At 47.1% G+C, this 21245-nt stretch overlaps 1 protein-coding gene across 3 annotated transcripts in view; it reads right to left on the bottom strand.

Moving 5' to 3' along the window:
* Positions 1 to 6233: 6233 nt before the first annotated feature.
* Positions 6234 to 21245, bottom strand: part of Cyfip (Cytoplasmic FMR1-interacting protein Sra-1) — a 50146-nt gene continuing 35134 nt past the window's right edge. For 2 of the 3 annotated variants that reach the window (XM_084602274.1, XM_084602273.1), the window contains 6 exons: positions 20097 to 20227; positions 16215 to 16287; positions 14008 to 14102; positions 11222 to 11460; positions 9607 to 9754; positions 6234 to 9266 (listed from right to left, as the gene is read on the bottom strand). In XM_084602274.1, the coding sequence (XP_084458400.1) occupies positions 9054 to 9266; positions 9607 to 9754; positions 11222 to 11460; positions 14008 to 14102; positions 16215 to 16287; positions 20097 to 20227 (899 nt within the window). In that variant the 3' untranslated portion in view covers positions 6234 to 9053. The remainder of the gene's footprint in view (positions 9267 to 9606; positions 9755 to 11221; positions 11461 to 14007; positions 14103 to 16214; positions 16288 to 20096; positions 20228 to 21245) is intronic. The other variant, XM_084602275.1, reaches the window with a different exon arrangement.

Here is a 21245-nt window from a genome sequence, read left to right as displayed (position 1 = left end):
GACCGACCCCGCACCGCCATCTACGTGTGCAACTCCATCCCACACACGGTGCTAAATGTCGCTGCCAAAGACCTGGGCCACCTCGAGATCTGTGCCATCCGTGTCCGACTTGGCAACACCGACACCTCGGTGGCCTCGGTCTACGTCCCCCCCCCCCCCCTGCGTTTTATGGAATCTTTCCTGCCTTACGGCCCTGCACTGCCGTCTAGGTAATGATGCTGTAATCTGTGGCGATTTCAACTCCCACCACAGGGCCTGGGGCAGCCAGACGTCCTCAGCCAGGGGCAGGAAGCTGCTGAATGCCATCTCAGCTGCCGGCCTGCGGTTCCTGAAGCTCACGGCCCCGACCTTCATCAGGCCTCGACACTCTTCCATTCTTGACCTGGCCTTGCTGACTGATGCCTGCTTCTTCACCTGGCAGCGGCAGCTGACTCCCTGGGCTCCGACCACTTCCCCATATACCTGACACCTACCAAGCAGCGTCGACAACGACGCAGGGTGTATCGGGTAAAGAGGTAGTCGCAGTTCAGGGAGCTGTCTAAGGGTATTCTTCATGCAGGTGACTTCCTGGCTCTCCTGAAAGAGTGCGCCCAGAGTGCCACAGTGTCCTGCCACGTCCCTAGACTGACACCGGTGTCTGACCTCCGGCTTCTGGGCCTTCGAGCAGCCAGACGAAGGGCGGAACGCACGGCCAAGCGGACAGAGCTCCCCCAGGACTGATCCAAATGGCGGAAGATTGATGCTTGCTGCCGCCGACAGGCCAACCGACGCGGACGAGAAGGCTGGGTCAGAATCTGCCACAAGCTGCAGACCGCCCGGCAGTCGGCGACAGCATGGCGTCTCTATTCCGATCCCTCCTCCAGGTAACTGTTAAGCCACCATCCTGTTCTGGGCGCTGCCATTGCCAAAGGGATGTCCTACTAGGTGCTAGCCGAGGAGCTGGCAGACAACCTGTCCAAGGCCGCCCATCCTGTCCTCGGCCCTCAGCCCAGCCCCCCGCTACCTGAGCACCAGAGCCGTGACCCCCTCCCTGCTGCAGTAATCGCCAAGGTCGCTGCCCAGTGCTCGGATCCCATCACCACCAACGAGCTCCTTCGGGCCCTCAACCGGTCTAAGTGAGCTCCAACCTTCCAAATGCTACGCAACCTTGACACCCCCGGAAAGGCCCGTCTCCTGCAGGTGTTCAACGAGATTTGGGAGAGCGGTACCCTTTCTGAGAGCTGGACCACGGCCATCGTAGTCCTCATCCTCAAGGCAAAGAAGCCCCTCCCCCCCCCCCCCCGCCAGCTGCTCTCCTCCTACCGCCCCGTGTCCCTGACGTCCGCTGCCTGCAAGACCATGAAGTCCGTGGCTCTGGAGCGTCTATCTTGGATTGTCCGGGTGAAAAACTCTCCCTGAAAGCCAGACCGGGTTCCGGAGACAGGTATACTGCGGACTCCATCGCAGATGTGGTGTCCGCCCTGGAGGAGGCAAAGCACGCGGGAGACGTCGCCCCTCTCGCCCTCCTGGACGTCCAGTCCGCCTTTGATCACCTACCACATCAGGCTATTCATCAGGCACTGGACGACCTGGGGGTAACAGGTAACCTGCGTCGTTTCATAACGGCGTTTCTTTCCAATCGCTCTTCTGGATTGGAAAGACCCTCAGCTCGCCTCGCTCCATCAACACCGGAGTGCCCCAGGGGTCTGTCCTCAGCCCCTTCCTGTTCAACCTGGCCCTAGCTGGCCTCCCGAGTGCCACGGACACGGTCGCCATCACAGAGTGCTGACCTCTGCCTATGCCAACGACGTGGCGCTCTGGTCCGGGCCCCAAGGAGACAGGTGGTCTCAGCAAGGAAAGCCCTGCAACGAGCCCTCGACTCCGTGCAGCAGTTCCTCCTCAACAAGGGACTCAAGCTCTCCGCTTCGAAGTCGGAGGCTAATGGTCCACCCATTGGGAGTGCGATCATCAGCCCGTGCAGCCACCCTCGTGATTGACGGCACCAGCCTGCCCTGGAGATGCCAGGTCAAGTACCTGGGGCTCGTGATAGACCACCGCCTCACATGGATCCCTGCGGACAAAGCTTACTTGGACCATCTGAACCGGGTTAACCGAGAAGCCCAACGTCTCCTTGCAGGGGGCAACGGCTGCGCAACATCATGGGCGATCCGGCTGTTTGGGGCGGCTGCCACCTCTTCCATTCTCTATGCTTTCTTTTGTCTCCCTCAGGCCCACCAGAGTGAACATCCTGAACGGAGCCCACAGGAGATGGATCCGACGCCTGTTGGGAGCAACGCAGCGCTCTAGGATTGCGGCAACACTAGCGGAAGCTGATGTCTACCCCCTGACCCTGCAGCTCCTCCAGAGGTGTCTCACCCAGGTGGGCCGCCTTCACCACGCCCCTGACTGAGCTTCCCTCCAGGCACGGCTGAGCAGTGCCCCCCACTCGCGAATGGAACAACTGACAGCTGCGTACACGGACCTCATCGGAACCCCAGGGTATTCCATTCTTCCTCCACCGCCAACACGTCCCCCTTTACAGGTCACCCTCGACTTGGATGGGGTCAGCAAGCGCCGCTCCCCTGTTGCTGCCCTGGGCTAGGCTGCCGCAGCCCTGATAGAAGAGTGCAAAGGGAGCACCCTCATCTTCACCGACGGCTCGGTCCTGCCTTCCACGGGCCAGGCTGCAGCGGCTATAACGGCCCCACAGACGGGGGTGTCCAGCTCCTGCAGGTTCTTCTTCCCAGGCAGCTCTACTGTAGCCGAGCTGGCGGGACTCCATTTGGCGGCGGACTACCTGGAGACCGGCCAGACCCCGGGCCCCATGCCGCGTCCTGTGCGACTCAAGGCCGGCACTGCAGCTCCTGCTCAAGCCGTCCTGCTCTCAGCTATCGGCTTGTCCCCTACGAGCGCGCCTCCAGGCCCCGGAGGATGCCGGCTTCACTGAACTGGATCCCTGGTCATGCGGACATCCAGGGCAACGATAAGGCCGACGCACTCGCCAAAGCGGCCCACTTCAATCAGGTATGTCTAACGATGTATCTATTTTTGACTTTTCCAGGCTTCCCTTCAAGAAGGCGGTAAAGGCCCTGCATCCTGATCGGCGCATCGCCGAAGGGACGACCTTCCACCGCCTCTCCGACAAGCTTGCCCGCAGGAAGCGAGCTCTCCTCCTACGCCTCCGGACCGGAGGCTCCTGGACTCCCACGGAGATGACCGTGGCCGGGCTTCTTCCCCTACATGCCCCTCCTGTGGCGACGTGGGAACGCTGGGGCACCTCCTGTGTGTGTGCCCAGCACACGCCTACCACCGTGGCAGATCATCTCTATCTTCCACCGGACCTGCGGAGCAGACGACGGCGAGAGCGGCAACATGACGATGACCCCCCCCCCCCCACGTATCACATCTCATCTCCCCAAGAGTGCCGCCAAGACAGGCCGGCATAACCCGCGTGCAGTATCCCCTCCCCAAGAATACCCCACAGGACTTAGAAGAAGAAGGAGGGCCTCCGCCACGCGGTCAGCGATGACCTGTCGAAGGGGCGCCAAATTTTGGGACAGCTCGCAGTTCTTGGGAAGCAGCTAGTGATATATCTGGAGAGCCACCTCCTCCCGGATGAAATCTTTGAGCTGCTGCAGCAGCGTGGATCTCCCAGATGTAGAGGAGAGACCAGAAAGTGATTCGACAGGCGCGGGAGACGGTCGAGTGACGAGGCGCTGCTTGCGCAATTCATCGTAGCTCTGGCAAAGGTTGGCAGCTTGGGCAACAATAGTCAAATCGCGGGATGTTAACATTTTGAAATGCGTCATGTTCGATGCCCTTCAGGGTGTGCTTTATCTTGTCTTCCTCGGACATCTGCGCGTTGACGTGACTGCATATTTGGACCACATCTTCAATGTAACTTGTAAATGTTTCGCCAAGCCGCTGTTGTCGATCGTGCAGACGTTGTTCGAACAGCAGGACGACCAAAGACGCTTTAAGATTAGCCTTAAATGAGTCCTAAGTCGTGATATCGGCTTCGTGGTTACGATACAAGTTGGCAACGCCGGCCAAATAAAAGATGACGTTTGTTAACTTCGTGGCGTCGTCCCACTTATTGTCAGAACGCACTCGCTCGTACGAAGCTAGGCATCACAGTGTCGTCAGTACCACTTAAGACCGCAGGGCCTCGCTGGCGTAAGGAGCCAGAGCAGATAACCGGCGGGTTCATCGGGGTGGCCGGGGGGTGTTCTTCGTCAGCCATACGAGTTAAGCGCGCGGGTGCGAAGCTCCAGCGTGAGGCAAAAATATCAGGCCGCACCTCCACCAAATGTAGAAGGACGTTGAGGTCGGCGTGGAAGTGGGGCGATCCCGACTAACACGATCTGCGCGATGGCAATTCCACAACTGCTTCTTCCTCATCAGCGTCCAGCAATGGGGGTCCATCTTCTTCACACCATGCAGGTTCTATATGTTCCTTTTTAAGGACAGGAATTATAATGCAGTTCTACATATCTAGATACCTGCATAGGGAGGTCTCCCTGCTAGGGATAAAGGTTAACCAATCTATTTCACGACCAAGCATTACATGGCTCGGCAGAATCTGCTTGGTACATTTGTGAGCAGAAGTTTAACGAATGCGTGCACTCACGAACAAGCAGATTCTAGTGCTGCCCCATTGGCCAGTAGCCAAATTTTGATGAACATGCTGACATTGTAGGCATTAAGCTTCTGCTGCTGAGCTAAACATTTTCATACACACATCCACACTCCGTAACCTTTTACTGCCAACCGAATGACCTTTGCCAATGTTAGGACATGCATACAAAATGGTCTGCCTTTACACTATTAGTTAAAAATGATACACTGACAAAGTGTTGCCCTGTTCTTTCTCCCTGTCGCTCATTTCTTTGAATTCCCCTCCCTGTTCATTGCTATCCCTTTATTTCCGCTGACCCAGTTCAGGTGCTTCAACTGTTGAGATAGCAAATATGGGGGCTGGCAAACATCTTTTTACTTTATTTTATAATTTCAAGTAAGGAACCACACACTACTACAAATTGGGTGCCAAGACTAGGAGGAACAAGCAGATGCACCTCGCCTCCAAGTAGTAGATGTTGCCTGGTGGTTAAGGATCTGTCTTATGTAAAGGTAAAGGTGTAAAGGCTGATAGAGACCTACCAATTTCTTTCCATGGCTACAAGCCCCTTCCAGCCAGACGCTTGGCTTCCCTAAGGAAGAAGCTTTCAGGTCTAGTTTCTTCATTCTACAGAGGAGCTGTGTGTGTGTGTGTGTGTGTGTGTGTGTGTGTGTGTGTGTGTGGTTGTTGGGGGGGCATGTGATGCTTCAAGCTGCAGTTCTCACGGCAATAAACGATGCAGGTTCTTGCTTACTCTGGATCGACATGTACAATGAACATACATAGGTGTCTGAGGATACGGAATATGGTTTTGAGCAAATTTACTTGGTTATGAAGATGTGAAAAGTCAGCGTTTTCAGTTTAATATACTACTAGTACAGCCAAAGATCCGTTAGAAGCATAGTTTGTCTCATGGGCTTTCTGGGAGCAGCTATGTCCGTGATTACTCGCCTAACAGAGCAAAAATTAAGCGAAAATTTTGAATGACACTGTGGAAATGTGTCCACACTTATATGGAAGCAGTAAAGAGGGCCACGGGCGGTGGCAGCTGACAGCTAAATAAGGCAACTCCGACAGCTAGAGATGTTGTACCAAGCTAGTGTATTTCTTGTCTATAGGCTTGGGTGTTTGGTGACACCACTACAACACCACATTTGTGCATGCAAGATGAAAGTTTTTAATTTGTTGCCTGCGTGTTCGGCAACGACAAAGAACACATGCACAACAGGTTTGCGCAAAATTAGGCCTGGCAGGTTCATCTGCATCACGAATGTCGAATAACCACTGATACTTTTATTTCCGAGTGAAGGTTTAATGAAAGCCAGTTGTATAAACACTTCCTGTCAGGACTACTGCATGAGCATCTCTGCTTTAACAGGAAATTTCACCGGAAAAACTATTTGTATTGAGCATCATGAATATACGTACCATCAAATCAAACTAAAATGCACCAGTTGGAAATATACTTATTTCACTTAATTAAAAGTAGCACATAACTGGTTCCCTTATACGGTGTGCTGTAGCTCTTTCATTGGCTTTACAGAGCACAGTTGTGCAAAATAACTACAAGCTAGAATGATTTGCAGCAAACACTTTGCCCCCTCACTGCACATAAAAAGAAATATTATAACAGCAGTTGTACAAAGCATACTAAACAATGTGCTGCATTTATTTCCTGAATGTGAATGCAATGCAGGGCTATTAAAAAAGAATAATACAAAACCACAATAGTTACTATGTAAATGACTATCAGAATCATATATATTAATGGGTACATCACTCACAACCAACACATAACAGACTTCCTGTGCGACACTTCATTTCAGCGTAAAAAGAAAGTGGGATACACACATTAAGGAAATGCAGTAAACTGATTCACTTAAAAGAATAATGTAGCATTGCGGAATGACTAATGCTGTTTTGCTTCGACTTAATTGCCGTTTAATCTGGATTGAATTCATACAATGGCCATAGCAGACCTGTAGAAAGGCACATCAAAGCTATATAGAGGGCAAACAACATTCAGAAAGCTGGAACTACCAAACCCTGATGAGTATGTGATAAATAGCATTGGAACACGCAAACAATTACTTCCAGACATCCTTGTACGAGCAAAGAGCATAACTAAGTGTAAACTTGCATGTTTTAATCAGTGGCAGAGTAAAGAGATGTCAAAGAAAAGAGCAATCATGCAAGCTTACATCGGTTAGCAAGCAGTTGCCCACATTCGAAAAAAGAAACCTTTTGGCAGTACATTCGATTTAAACGACTGGTGCAATGCCCACCAATGTGCTTCGCTTTACTAACCAGTGCTGGCTGACATCAGCAATTCTCCTGGTTTCCATTTGGTTATAAAAATGCCTTTTCTAGGAACACTGAATAGGCTGCACTTGTTGATGCGATCAACAGAGCCAAGGTAAAGCAGTCGCAGCTCGCAGCAAGTCACTTTAACTGTGAGAAAAACTGAAGAGACTGCATTCATCATTTCTATTTGTATAGCATGAGAGAGCACTGAGCTAAGGTTGAGGAGAAGCCCCAGTTCGCAAGCCGAGCCAACATTTCGACAAGGGCACTTGTCTTTGTATGGACAGCGCGATCATCACTGGCGTGGTTTATACACGCTTTTCCCCCTCCATGGCTTTTTTTTTCTTCAATATCACACTGCCCAGACAAAGACAAGTCCCCTTGTTGAAACATTCGCTCGGCTTGTGAACTGAGGCTCCTCCAGTTCTCTTTCATGCTGTGTATCCATCTTCTTTCCCTTGTTCTATTCGTACAGTGTATTTCCCGAACCATTTCAGCAAAAAAGTGGGGCATGGTGGTTTTCCTATGAACAACATCTGGTTTAGAGGTAATGATGAGTTTCAATTGATCTCCGAACTTGGCTGCAAGTCATGGCAAAAACCACGTGTCTAGGTGCCACGAAAGGCAAACGAAATTTACATGACATAAAATGTATGCCCGAAAGGTAAGCAAGAAAAGCTTGAAAGCTCGGCTCATGCAGACTTTGCAAGCAGTTATAATGGCTGGAATATCAACTCTGTTTTTGGATTAGAAATAAAAAAAGAAGTAAATACTACATGCATAAAGGACACTTTAAAGGGCAACTCCGGAGGTTTTTTGACATTCGAATATTGTAGTAAAAAGTTTACCATAGGTTCTCCTCTCCGTCCTGATGCATTATACAAAATTTGGGCGCCGTACGATGATTCGTGCAGGGTTTTAAAATATGCCGTTTTCATGGCTTGAGAGTATTTCTGCGGGCAACACTGAGTTTCTGATGTCGCAAACAGTATACCGGCGTTACTGTCCACTTCCCGCGTGATTATGAAATTGAGAGGCTTATATTGAACTACCTCAGACATTTTATGCAGTGCGTCATGATTTCCATACTTTATTTTCACCATCCAACACACGTACGAGTGTTTTTCTAACACTGAGTGTGAAGTCACCATTTCGTCAACTGGGACGTCGTGTCTGGCCGTGAAAGCAGTTTCGGTTTCAGTTTGCTGTTTTTCTTTTTTAAAAATACTTCTAACTAGAATTTCGAAAACGGTTTTTGTTTTGGAGTCAGGACATGCCGAAGAATGTAATCCAACTAAAAACACAAAATGATGAAAAAAACACCGGAGTTGCCCTTTAAGTAAAACCAATCTCTGGCAAGTTTCAACCTGGAAGGTAGATGTCCCCACCTCAATCTCTAAGCTAGAGCACCTGTTCTCAACATTTACTGCATCGGTGCAAGCTCGGGTAACTGTGGCACACCTGTCTATTTTGTATTGTAATTAGATTTGCAGACAGGGCAATCGACAAACGTTAGCCACTAATATATAACTTCCAACTACTATGTCATGATGCAGCATTAAAATGGACAGTTATCAATACTGTACAAAAGTATTCCTAGCGTATGCCTGCCATGAGACAGCCTTTCATGCTGAGGATACAGTCAAGTTTGGAATGTCCTTTTCCCTCTCTTCATTTAAAATGCTCCAGCTGGGTAGCTAGTATCAACTACTGATGGTATACTATACTGTCACTGTGAATACTACAAGCCACAAGCTGCTAGATCTCGCAAACGCAGCTACAATTATGCCAAAGGGCACGAATGTGACTTCACTGCCTAAGCCAGCATGTATATGAGCGACCTACACTCTGAGATCGCAATCTTTTTTTTTTTTTTTTTTTTTTTTTTGTTCTTGGGTACAGGCATGCCCAGACATGTGCAGCCAAGGAATGGCATGCCCAGACATGTCCAGAGAATGTAAAAGCCAGTATTGGCAATAGCAAATCTGGAATCGAGTGCAGCGATCGCCCGTGCATGGCACATTGTGCCAGCTCGTTCTCAGAACTCACATGAGCCTCATATTGATCTGGAATCCCTTCTCGTTATCTAGTTTCGAGATCTATTAGTGTTAGCTCAAGTATTTGGGCAAAGAGAGTGAGGGCAGGCTTCCCACTACTTGAGGACAGCATCGGCACGCATATAAATGGTGCCTGGGTGTGGCCTGGTGGCGGCAAGAGACTGGTGGATGGGTGGAGGGAAGCAGCGCACATGCTCAACGGGCAAGCTGTCGGAGTCGCTTGTCTTCAAGTATTTGTTCAGCACTGCAAATATTTGAGAGTTCAGCACTTGAAAGCGTCTGATGCGGTCCACCATCCTCTTCAGAGGCTACGAAAAATGATAGGGCACAGAATTAAGAAAAGCATTAAGAAAAGCCTTGCAGCAACAAAGCACTACTAACAGTGCTAGGTATAAGAAAAAAAAAAGTATGCAACAGGCAGCAAAAATTAACAGCAAAACACTTTTGCGAACTTAACAAAATAGTCATTACTGCAGTGGGCTTTTCTAGTGGCAATAATCGACAGTGACATAGCAGTGCTGGTGCAGTATTTTACTCCACAAATCAAGTTTGCTAAAGCACAACCCCCAGCATGAAAACAAATGTACTTTCAAGGTTGGCAACCTATGTATCAGGGGCCCAAAGTTTAAAACCAAGGGTGAGACTCACTATGCCCTTGATCAGCTCGTCCTTGCCGTCGACACGCTGTACTCGCAGTATGTGGTAGCAAAAGTCGAGTGCTTCAAACCGTCGCTGCTGCCCGAGCAGCACAATCATGGCACAACCAGCCCAGTGAAGTCCCTCACCAAACAGTTGCCTGCACAAACAAAGGGTTGTTGCGAAAAAGTAAACAAATAAGTGAAGCGTAATCGAATGCACCCAGTCACTGTTTGCATAACTATGCTGCATTAAAGAGCACAGTGAAATTGGGCATAACAAATATACCCCACCTGTCTAAAAGATGCGCTCGTACAGTTGTTCACAGTAGGCTTGCACAAATACATTGCAGTTGTATTGCATTGTATTGCAGTTAGTACCCGTACAGCTGACTGTAGCAACCACAAGAAAAAAGTCTGCCACACTCCAAATAGTGTTGCATTCTGTAAATCACTTCACTGAAACATTGTTCAAAAGGCTGTCACAATACAGTCGCCGACCGATTTTTTGGATTTGGCGGGAGCTGGAAAATGGTCCGAATAATCAAGTAATCCAAAAAATCAGTGAACTTGAAAAAATCACTTTTCTCTGAAAAATCAGCTTTAAAAATAATGAGTTTCGCTGCTCCCCATGTTTTGTTTACCACAGCGTGATCTGCTACTGCGATCTTCTTCTGTATACCACCCATGCACACGTGCTAGCGCGATCAGACATGGCGGGCGTGGCTACTAGTGCGCGCGCTCCGATTGGTGCAGACGCGGCAAGCATGTGTGTTGCCAGGAAGCATACAACTCACTCAAGGTGGTCACCGCATGCGCAATGGTGCCCTGCAAAAGCGGGCCGTGCTAAGTCATGACCACTATAACCCTTCAGCTAGAATATTTTGACCAGTCATGCTTTCTTCATGACCATGCCACTTCACGACGTACTGTGATGCAGCAGCAGGTCATGCTTGTGCTGCGAACGAATGCAAGCCCCGCGCGAAGCAATAAAATTGCTTCTATGATTAATGATGGCAGCAAAGACTGCGAGATGGAACTCACGGGAAAAAGGTGACCAGAACGTGAATATTCCCCGCGGGCGGATAGTGCTCACGTTCCACTTTCAGTCCGATTGCGAGCTCTTTGTAGGCTGCCACCGCGATTACAACAATGAGCATTCTTTCACCGCCACTGCCTCAAACGACGATGAATAGAGAGCCAAGCTAGTCCGTCCGAATGACAAGTATAAAATAGGAATCAAAACAGTCATTCCTACAAGTAGGAGCTGGCTCTGCACAATGCAACACTTGGGCTAAAGTCTGATAAATGCTAGCAAGCTGCTGGGTATTTTTCTAATGAGAAAAAGCCCCAAGGTTCATTTGTTTGACACCAGTGTGCGCAGATTTGACCCCTGAAAAGCATTGCTTGCTGCTTTAGCTGCTCGTCCTCAACAAGTTGGCCAACCACTACATTGATAACACCTTGCATTCAGACAAAAGTGCTTGCATCTGCCCACTGTGCCCTGGCCTGTCTCATGCTGTACTCTGCCAGCAAATCACCGCTAGCTAGCCAAACCAACAAAAATAGCCGGTGTTTATCCGAGCCAGAGCTGAAAAACAGGGAAGGGAGGAAGTGGCCAAACTTACTCGACAGTGAACTCGTTCTCGCCCACCGGGATGCAGTAGACAAACTGCAGGGCGCTCCAGAGGCGGTGGAACTCGGTGCACTCCTCGACATTCATGACCCCGTTGGCTGGCGGAGGGCCCACCCAAAGGGGGTCCTCCAGGTAGGACTTGATGCGCGTGAGTATCACCTCGAACACGGACAGGCCACAGCAGAGGCGCTCCTTTGTCAGGAGGTCCCCTTCCTTGGCAATGCTGGCTTGCTGCAACAAACAGAAAACGCAATGGCAACGGCACATGCAGTTGCTTTAAAACTACCTCTTCCGCCAATATGGAATACTAAACAAAGATACTTCGTAAACAACACTGAATCCCTGCAAAACCATGCTGTTCACTTCGTCTTTTCTGATTACTCGCGCTTCAGCAGTGTCACAGCACTAACCTTTTTGCTGTCACGAACATCCCAGTACGTTTTCGCACTTCTCCCCCACAGTGCCAACGACATAACGGTACATTCTCTATCGTGCGTTCAAAACTTCGCGCCTGAGCGCGAAGCTAGCGTGCTTGAACAGGCTGCGTCATCTGTCAAATCTTTCTACAAGTTCGTATTTTTGCTCCGTGTTGTACTGATACGTATATATTGAAGAGTATGGAGCGACCACGCCCACCCCCGTCACCTTCTTTGCTGGGGGGCGCGGTCGCTCCACGTGCGCTACTCTATCGCGCTAAACGATCATGCGGCGTGCGGTTACGGGTTCAAGGGTTGTTCTTCCATCTGCCGCAGGTTTTTATTTTTATTCTGTTAGCGTGTCTGCTACCATGCATCAAGTTCAGGGGCTCGCGCCACGTCGCCACTGCCTCTCCAATTGGTCGACACGACTCGAACGCTGCTTTCGCTCTCTCTTGCCGTGCCCTTGCTTGCCGCTGGCAGCAGCAAAGGAGGTTGTTATAACCTCTTTCCATCTCCCTCTGTCATCTTGATTTTACAACGTGCCATTTCTCTTCATTGTGCGGGCCACTGAAAGTGCGCCCTCTGTGCGCGCTGTTACTTTCGGATGGCTGACCGCGCGGGACCTTCGACTGCAGACTGGAGCGATGGCTCTTTCATTACCGAGCTCGGATTCGGACTCTCAAGAAGCATCAAGCAGTTTTTTCTTATATTATCCTCATTCATCTAATTTATAATCAGGCTGATAATGATGATGATGTTAATTAACACCTGCAAAACACTGAAATGTGCATATTCCGCTGACTCTGTTATTTGTATCGCCATCATAAAAATAAATCGCTATGCTCGTTCCCCGACACCAAGCCGACATTGGGTGTGAGTCATGGCCAGAAACGCCCGACAGCGAAAGGGTTAAAATAATGTGCCAAGTTAGAACTACTATCATACCGAAGCCACTTTCCTTTGCTTAAGCTTATTTCATAAACAGTATCATCATTCAACCCATGACAACTTTGTTTTTTGCCACCCCTACAAACTTCCCGCGCCATGACCACAACAGCAAAGTAAAAAGCATAACTTGCCGCTCATAGTATCTTTACGCAAGATCATTCATTCCGTGCACAATAAGAGACTGGAATAGCCTGCCATCACACATGAAGAAAGCTTTACAATAATTTCAATATCTTTAGCAACAAAACGCTGTTTAATAGCTTATTTATTATTACCTAGTACAATGTTTTGTGTTTTTTTTTTTTTTTTTTTTTTGCTATATACTGGGTATCAAGTGTGTTGTGTGAATTTCAGTTGTGAAAATGCTGTTGCTGCATTTCTGTTGTGTGTAACACCCTCGCAAGAGGGCCTTTGGGGTACTGTAGATAAATATATCAAATAAAAGCAAACCGTTTGTCAAGATAACCTAAGCTAAAAAACGAGGAAATTCGATGGAAGCACAGATGACATGCCGCTGTCTAACATCAAGCCATAAAAAGAGGTGCTGCTGCATGCCAGCCACCAGCCAAAAACGTTACCCTGATTAAAACACTGATGTAAGTTAACATCAAGACCAGTTATTTTTGAATGTTCACAAGTTCCAGATGTGCCAAAAAATTAAGCAGATCAATGGGCACAACAATGACGACTGCACCTCAAGGACATTTTCACGCTCTATCATCAGCTGTCACATACAACACATAACAAGCAACAAAAAACTACAAACAAACAACAATGGAACTGACTTCTAGCTTACATTTCATTTTGAAGCAGTAACCTCAGTGATATGAGCCCATCTGATACGAACTCGTCAAATTCTCCGGACGGGGTGCATTGTGCACAATGTGCAGAACACACTCCAGCACCACAACAGATGGTATGAACAAGCTGGCCATGGCTGCAAGTTGGAACGCAACGTGTGCTCGCACATTGTTGCCTCTGAAATCGCTAGTTGGGCTGTATGTATAGGGTGCAATAGTGTAGGACGGCCAGTTCTACACTGTGACTGCCAGTCACAATGTACTTATTGAAACTAGTGAACTGTGGCCCACACAGCCGTAATTATACCTTTTCAACCACAAACAGATCTGCCAGAATGGTGGCGGCAAGAGATCCGCAAATGCCTGCATGTGGACCTCGATTGTTTTGATGATGTAAAATTTTTCGCAATCCCAAGAGACTCGCATCACCAAGATCCTATCGCACTTATTTTAAACATTATTTTTAATTCAGGTTCTAATCTCAAAAGATGCCCCACAAACATTAAAAAGAAAGAAGCTAAGAAGCTTCCGCAAAACCTCCCTTCCCTAGCCAGAAGAGGCTGCCGTAAAAATAAACATAATAAAAAAAATATTACAAAAATGTCTCTGACCTTAGCTGTTCCCAGACGTTCGATGGTCTGCACCACCTGTAGTGGGCCGTACCTGGCTTCAAGGCGTTTCAGCTTGGTCTCAGGCTTTTCACCATCTGAAGAAAATCAAAATAAATATCACCAAAAAATTTACAAATGTAAGTTTTCTGCTTCCCGTCGAAAAGGAGCAGGCATCCAGAGCAACCTAAAGGCCACTGCAAGATGTCTCAGTACGGAACCAGAGATTTGCATCTGCTAGCACATTTACACATTCATGCCTATATATTTGTAATAGAGGCACTTGCAATGTTTGCTGTAACTATCAGCGTCAAGCTGTATGCTAATCAAGTGCTTTAAATGTCTGGTTCAGTGCAGCTCCAAAAACTGCGGGACATTTTGCCAAACAGCACAGTCAGCCAATTATTGCAGAATCTGTAAACTCAGTAAATGTGCCAGTAAAAAAGAAAACAATATTGATCAGTGTAGGAGTACCATCTGTTGCAAGAATCTGTACACAAGCGTTACAAAACTTTGTGATAAAGGTTTTACTGAAAGCAGTTTTACATCAGCCAGCAGCCCAGTACTGTCCTCTACCCTAGATGAAAACGCCAAAAGCAATCAGTGATAATAATAACCTCAGTCAAATGTACAATGCACTTGCACAATTCCTTTGAAAGCACAAGCACGCACAAAGGTGTAAAGACCACGTGACTGATGGCTGTTGCAATTTTCCCTAGAGGTGTGGGGAGGTTCTCCTTTAAAATGGTGACCATTTGGGCTAGTTGGTGCGACTCTAACATATTGAACCAGAAAAAGAAACAGAAACACCAGAAGAGAAGTACACGAGACAGCACTGTACAACGAGCCCAGCGCTGTCCCGTGTACTTCTCTTCTTGTGATTCTGTGTCTTTTTCTGATTCAATATGTTAGAAGTTCTCCTGTGGGATGTTTTCCTTGCTGATGAAACAGTTGCTGATGAAACAGCGGCAGTGCTAAAGCACCTATTAACCAAAAATCTGGCGTTGGCACCGGCTTTGTGAGCGAAAAACGACGAGCATGGCTCTGGAAAGCAGTAGCTGGCGACTGGCATGGCCAAGCACTGACTGAACGTAGGGTTGCCTGACATTACTTTTGGAAGGAGCTGCCAAATCGGGCCTCTACTTTCATATGGGAAGGTGACATCAGAATCAGCCTGCCAGGACACTTGCATTCACGCTACCCCTAGGCCACTCAGGCATGTTCATACGGCTCGGTTAAAGCAGGGCTTTATATTGTCAAGGAAAGCAGGTCTACACTTCACGAAAAAGGCAGGCGAGGCTTTATCAACAAACAGCGTTCCCCCGACAGAGCGCAAACCCACTTCAACGTCCTTTTCTTCCAGGCGCCACCTGAGAACACCAGGTGGCAATATGTTGGATGATAGCTTACACTACCACATCATCGCAAAGGTGGGTGTGAAAATAGAGAGAAAGAGGTGCCGTAGTGAAGGGCTTTGGACCACCACACGATAGAAGCCTCATTGCAGTTTAGTGATCGAAAGTGCCCCCCAGGATTTTTATTGCGAAAGCAATACTACTCTAGGTTTCGAGCATTCATCGTAGCATGGCGGTAGCCACATACGTCTTACCCACGTGACACTAGGGTGTGGGCTCGCAAGAGCTGCCAACTTGGGTCTCTCGTTTCACATGGGACGGTTATGTCAGAATCAGCCTGCTAGGACCCTGGCATTCACGTTACCCCTATAGGCCATTAAGGCACATTCATACGGCTTGGTTAAAGCCGGGCTTTATATGTGGGCTGAAGAAGAAGAAAAAGAGAAGAACGCTCGGTCACCTGCAGCTAATGCTTCCACTCAATATTTGGTTCAGCAGCAGCATTGAAACCTTGTAATTTTTTTGTTTCTCTCTAGCTTGCCTCGAGTGCCTCGCAGGCACTCCACAAGGTGCCACTGCGTTACGTCGCTGAAGGCCCAATGAGCAGTTTGTATTAAGCACATTGCTTTTACACTGACCCTATGCATTTTAACTGAGTTCATCTTAACAGTAGTACACGCCACATAGTACTTAGATTTTTTTTTTTTCCCCCACATGCAGTAACAACAATAGAAGAGCCTCTCAGGAATTAGTTTTCATTCTTCAAGTTTGCACTCTTCGTGCGTAGGCATTTATACCAGCGAGCAGAAAGAGTAAAACAAAAGCAGAGAAAAGAGATACTCAAGCGTCACCAACCTTTGCAGTATGGTCGCGGCAGAATGTTTTGGAATGGAGCAGCATGCTGGAGGTCACACACTTCTTCCTGCGACTGCACAAAATCAAGCACAGGCAATTCACATGTCGAAAACTTCCCGTTTACTTTTTAAATCCCACATCTGGCATCGAATGTGGCCCAACAACCACTGAACATGAGTTAGCTCAGTTGTTCTGTGGAATACTGCGCTACTTGATATACAGAGACAAATGGACGACGACACACGAATGAAGCGCAAACTTACAACTATTTATTTTTATCGACAAAACACGTACATATATACAAAAGGCATCCTTGTCAAATCACAGACACATCATTCATGCATGTGATCACGCACGTTATCATTTCGACCACAACTCCGCATCTGCACAGCTATCATATCTAGCTCCTCTTTTGTGAGAGCCACAGAAGATGTACAACGCACGTATCTTTTTCTGCTGACTCGATTAAGAAGGCTTCTACTATTTCTCTTTCAATTTTTTCCTTTTGTTTACCTACAATTTCAGTCCTATGGAATAATGGTTTGCAGCCATTTACGCATCGCAAGCAATGTTGCGCAAGATTTCCAGGGTGGCTGATTTTCCCACAGTCATTATGATGTTCCAGGAGCCTCTTATTAACACACCTTCCCGTTTGTCCGATGTATTGTTTTCCGCACGAAATCGGGATCTTGTAAATGATTTCATCCTGACAAGGTATGAACCTTTTTTGATGTGCAATTTCACATTCCTTCCTCTTGCCACGCTTATCATGCTCATTTACTGCATTACAGAGGCTTATCAACTTTTTTGGCGCCCTAAATATCACCTTCACATTATGTTTGGTTGCTACCTTCTTTAATCCATGTGATACTTTGTGTATATACGAAATTACAACACATCGCTCTCTGTTGCTCTCTTCTCTCTGCACCTGCGTTTTCTTCGTTATGTTATTCAGCAGCTTTTCTGCCACAGACGAAATGACACTATCTGGGAAACCACTGGCTTTCAGCCTGGTTATTTGCATGCCGATGCTTTCTGTCATTTTGTGATCGCAGGACTTCTTAATGCTCTGCAACATGCATGAGTGGGCGACGCTCCTTTTAACAAGCTTGGACTGGCTCGAATCGAATCTCATGAGGCTTTTTTCGTTTTTGGTATGATACCACCAGCATGTGTGCATGGGGGTCTCCTGTATTTGTAGATCGAGGAACCTTATCATCCCTTTATCAGGTACTTCATAGGTAAAGTCAAGCCCATTGAACTTGCCCTTGAAAAGCGCGACCATCATATCCGCGTCAACCGTACCAGATCTTTCTGTACTAAAACAAAGCAAAAAATCGTCTACGTATCGAAAGCATGCTACAACACCCCTGCTATCCAGTTCAGGTTTCAGGCTGCGGTCTCCCTTTGCCATGTAAAGGTTCGAAAGGACAGGAGCCAAGCACGACCTGATACAAATGCCTCCTCGCTGTGCGTATATTTTCCCTTCGTACAGCACATACAGGGATCTCAGATACACCCACAGTAGTTCAAGGAAGCCGCTGACGCTCGTCCCACACTCGTTCTGAAACTTCGTAGGTCCATAGCTGTCAATACATTCTTCAACTGCTGATATCGCCCCGTCTTGAGGAATTGAATAGAACATGTTTTTCACGTCTACTGACATGCACGTCACAGGTTGGTCTTTCCTCAGAAAGCTGATGACTTCTTCGGAGCCTTGCACCATATATGGGTCATCACAAGTCAACTTAGACAGACACACAAGACGCACAAAGAAGGAAACCCTTTCAGGATGATTGTGGAAGACAGGAATACGTGGCAAAGTCATGTGGCTAGATACCTGCAGGGGCAACTGTCTAAGTTGACTTGTGATGACCCATATATGGTGCAAGGCTCCGAAGAAGTCATCAGCTTTCTGAGGAAAGACCAACCTGTGACGTGCATGTCAGTAGACGTGAAAGACATGTTCTATTCAATTCCTCAAGACGGGGCGATATCAGCAGTTGAAGAATGTATTGACAGCTATGGACCTACGAAGTTTCAGAACGAGTGTGGGACGAGCGTCAGCGGCTTCCTTGAACTACTGTGGGTGTATCTGAGATCCCTGTATGTGCTGTACGAAGGGAAAATATACGCACAGCGAGGAGGCATTTGTATCGGGTCGTGCTTGGCTCCTGTCCTTTCGAACCTTTACATGGCAAAGGGAGACCGCAGCCTGAAACCTGAACTGGATAGCAGGGGTGTTGTAGCATGCTTTCGATACGTAGACGATTTTTTGCTTTGTTTTAGTACAGAAAGATCTGGTACGGTTGACGCGGATATGATGGTCGTGCTTTTCAAGGGCAAGTTCAATGGGCTTGACTTTACCTATGAAGTACCTGATAAAGGGATGATAAGGTTCCTCGATCTACAAATACAGGAGACCCCCATGCACACATGCTGGTGGTATCATACCAAAAACGAAAAAAGCCTCATGAGATTCGATTCGAGCCAGTCCAAGCTTGTTAAAAGGAGTGTCGCCCACTCATGCATGTTGCAGAGCATTAAGAAGTCCTGCGATCACAAAATGACAGAAAGCATCGGCATGCAAATAACCAGGCTGAAAGCCAGTGGTTTCCCAGATAGTGTCATTTCGTCTGTGGCAGAAAAGCTGCTGAATAACATAACGAAGAAAACGCAGGTGCAGAGAGAAGAGAGCAACAGAGAGCGATGTGTTGTAATTCCGTATATACACAAAGTATCACATGGATTAAAGAAGGTAGCAACCAAACATAATGTGAAGGTGATATTTAGGGCGCCAAAAAAGTTGATAAGCCTCTGTAATGCAGTAAATGAGCATGATAAGCGTGGCAAGAGGAAGGAATGTGAAATTGCACATCAAAAAAGGTTCATACCTTGTCAGGATGAAATCATTTACAAGATCCCGATTTCGTGCGGAAAACAATACATCGGACAAACGGGAAGGTGTGTTAATAAGAGGCTTCTGGAACATCATAATGACTGTGGGAAAATCAGCCACCCTGGAAATCTTGCGCAACATTGCTTGCGATGCGTAAATGGCTGCAAACCATTATTCCATAGGACTGAAATTGTAGGTAAACAAAAGGAAAGAATTGAAAGAGAAATAGTAGAAGCCTTCTTAATCGAGTCAGCAGAAAAAGATACGTGCGTTAGTACATCTTCTGTGGCTCTCACAAAAGAGGAGCTAGATATGATAGCTGTGCAGATGCAGAGTTGTGGTCGAAATGATAACGTGCGTGATCACATGCATGAATGATGTGTCTGTGATTTGACAAGGATGCCTTTTGTATATATGTACGTGTTTTGTCGATAAAAATAAATAGTTGTAAGTTTGCGCTTCATCCGTGTGTCGTCGTCCATTTGTCTCTGTATATCAAGTAGCGCAGTATTCCACAGAATGATCAACCAACTGGCCCCCGTGTTTGCATTATTAGCTCAGTTGTGACTAAGCAGGATGATTCAAATTTGAATAAGGAATGCTGCGTTGGAGAGTAGTGAACGTGGTGGAGGTGACATTAGTATAAGTAACAGAAAAATGTGCTCAGCCATTATAACACAAAGCAGCAGAATTTTTTTAATCCACACAAATATTTCATCAAGGCACCAATTGTAAGAGTGCTACATCTACCTTTCCTTCATGAAAACGGACTCAAAAAGGAGCTAAATAATATACTGAATATGTTGCAATTCTTGTTACTGAGTAGCGTACACAAGAAAAGGGGTTGTATAACATGCACATTCATCAAATACACTACATGGCCAGCACTGCATGCATGGAGTTGAACACCAAGTAAGTTAGAGTATTGATTATACTGTATTGAAAGTACAGCAGAAATAACTGCATCGAAGGTACCTACTCACCAAGCTCTGTTCAATGAGAAGGCAGAACAGGATGGCGTTGCCTACTTCCCGAAAACTCTGGAACATCTCAGTCTTGACGTCAGGATACTGCACAATGTCATTCAGCTGGGCATGGTAGTAACCAAGGATGCCTGCAGACAAGCGCAAGAACAACAGTAAGCCATAATGAGTGTGCTTCAGGACAAACCGAGTCAAACAAAACTGCCACATGTTGACGTTGCATGTGTATAGTAAGCTTACACATCACCCTTGCCAAAACCATCTAAGAAATAAATTTGCCCAAGGAGTCAAAACAAAGGGATAGGTAAACCGTGAAAGTACACATACATCGAAATAGGGCTTTTTTTTTTTTTAAATATTGTTAGTTATATTCTGACCGTTTCAGCAGCCTTAATTATTCTCCTTTTACACAAGCAAAAATTAAAACCAGAAAAGATAGGTGCTAATAAAAACTAAGTTAAACCACTTGCAGCGGCTGTGGGAGGTGTAGATCTGAAGTTTTAAGTGGGTGATACATAAAATCCCGGTGTCGCCCGCTATCAGGCTTGTCCAAGCCTTTCGCCCTCCTCTTGATAGTGGGAAAGCACTGATCCAGAAGTTCAGATTTTAGCAAAATAGTCTGACATTTGTAGGTCCCCTTCATGTAAGTGTCTACCAAGGAATCAGGCAGATATTAGCTATGAGTTGGTATAGTGGAGGGCTCCAGAAATTTTGATCCCCTGGGATTCTTTAACATGCACTGACGTTGCACAAACTCTTGCAAACTCTGAATAAATTGCAAACTGGTCTATAGGAAAAGAAAGACGCAGTATCTTTCACACTTCTCCCTGTACACCCGAAAGCACTGTATGGTGAGTGAAGAAGATGGGAGTGAAAAAGAGAAAGAGGCAATGTAGTAGAGGGCGCCAGAAATTTTCGCCACTTGGAGTTCTTTAACATGTACTAACATCGCACAGCACATGGGCGCCTTGCAAACTCTGCATAAACTGCAAACTGGTGTATAGGAAAGGAAAAGCGCAGTATCTTTTGCACTGCTCACTGGATACCAGAGAGCACCGTATGGGAAGGGGAAGAAGGTAGGAGTGAAAAAGAGAAAAAGGTACCGTAATGGAGTACAGCAAGGGGTATTTCTTTTTCTGTAAAACGTTT

The sequence above is a fragment of the Amblyomma maculatum genome, chromosome 4 (genome assembly GCF_055883805.1).
Source record: "Amblyomma maculatum isolate TAMU_Amacu chromosome 4, ASM5588380v1, whole genome shotgun sequence".
Taxonomy (NCBI): Eukaryota; Metazoa; Arthropoda; class Arachnida; order Ixodida; family Ixodidae; genus Amblyomma; species Amblyomma maculatum.
This window is presented reverse-complemented; position numbering and strand designations above follow the sequence as displayed.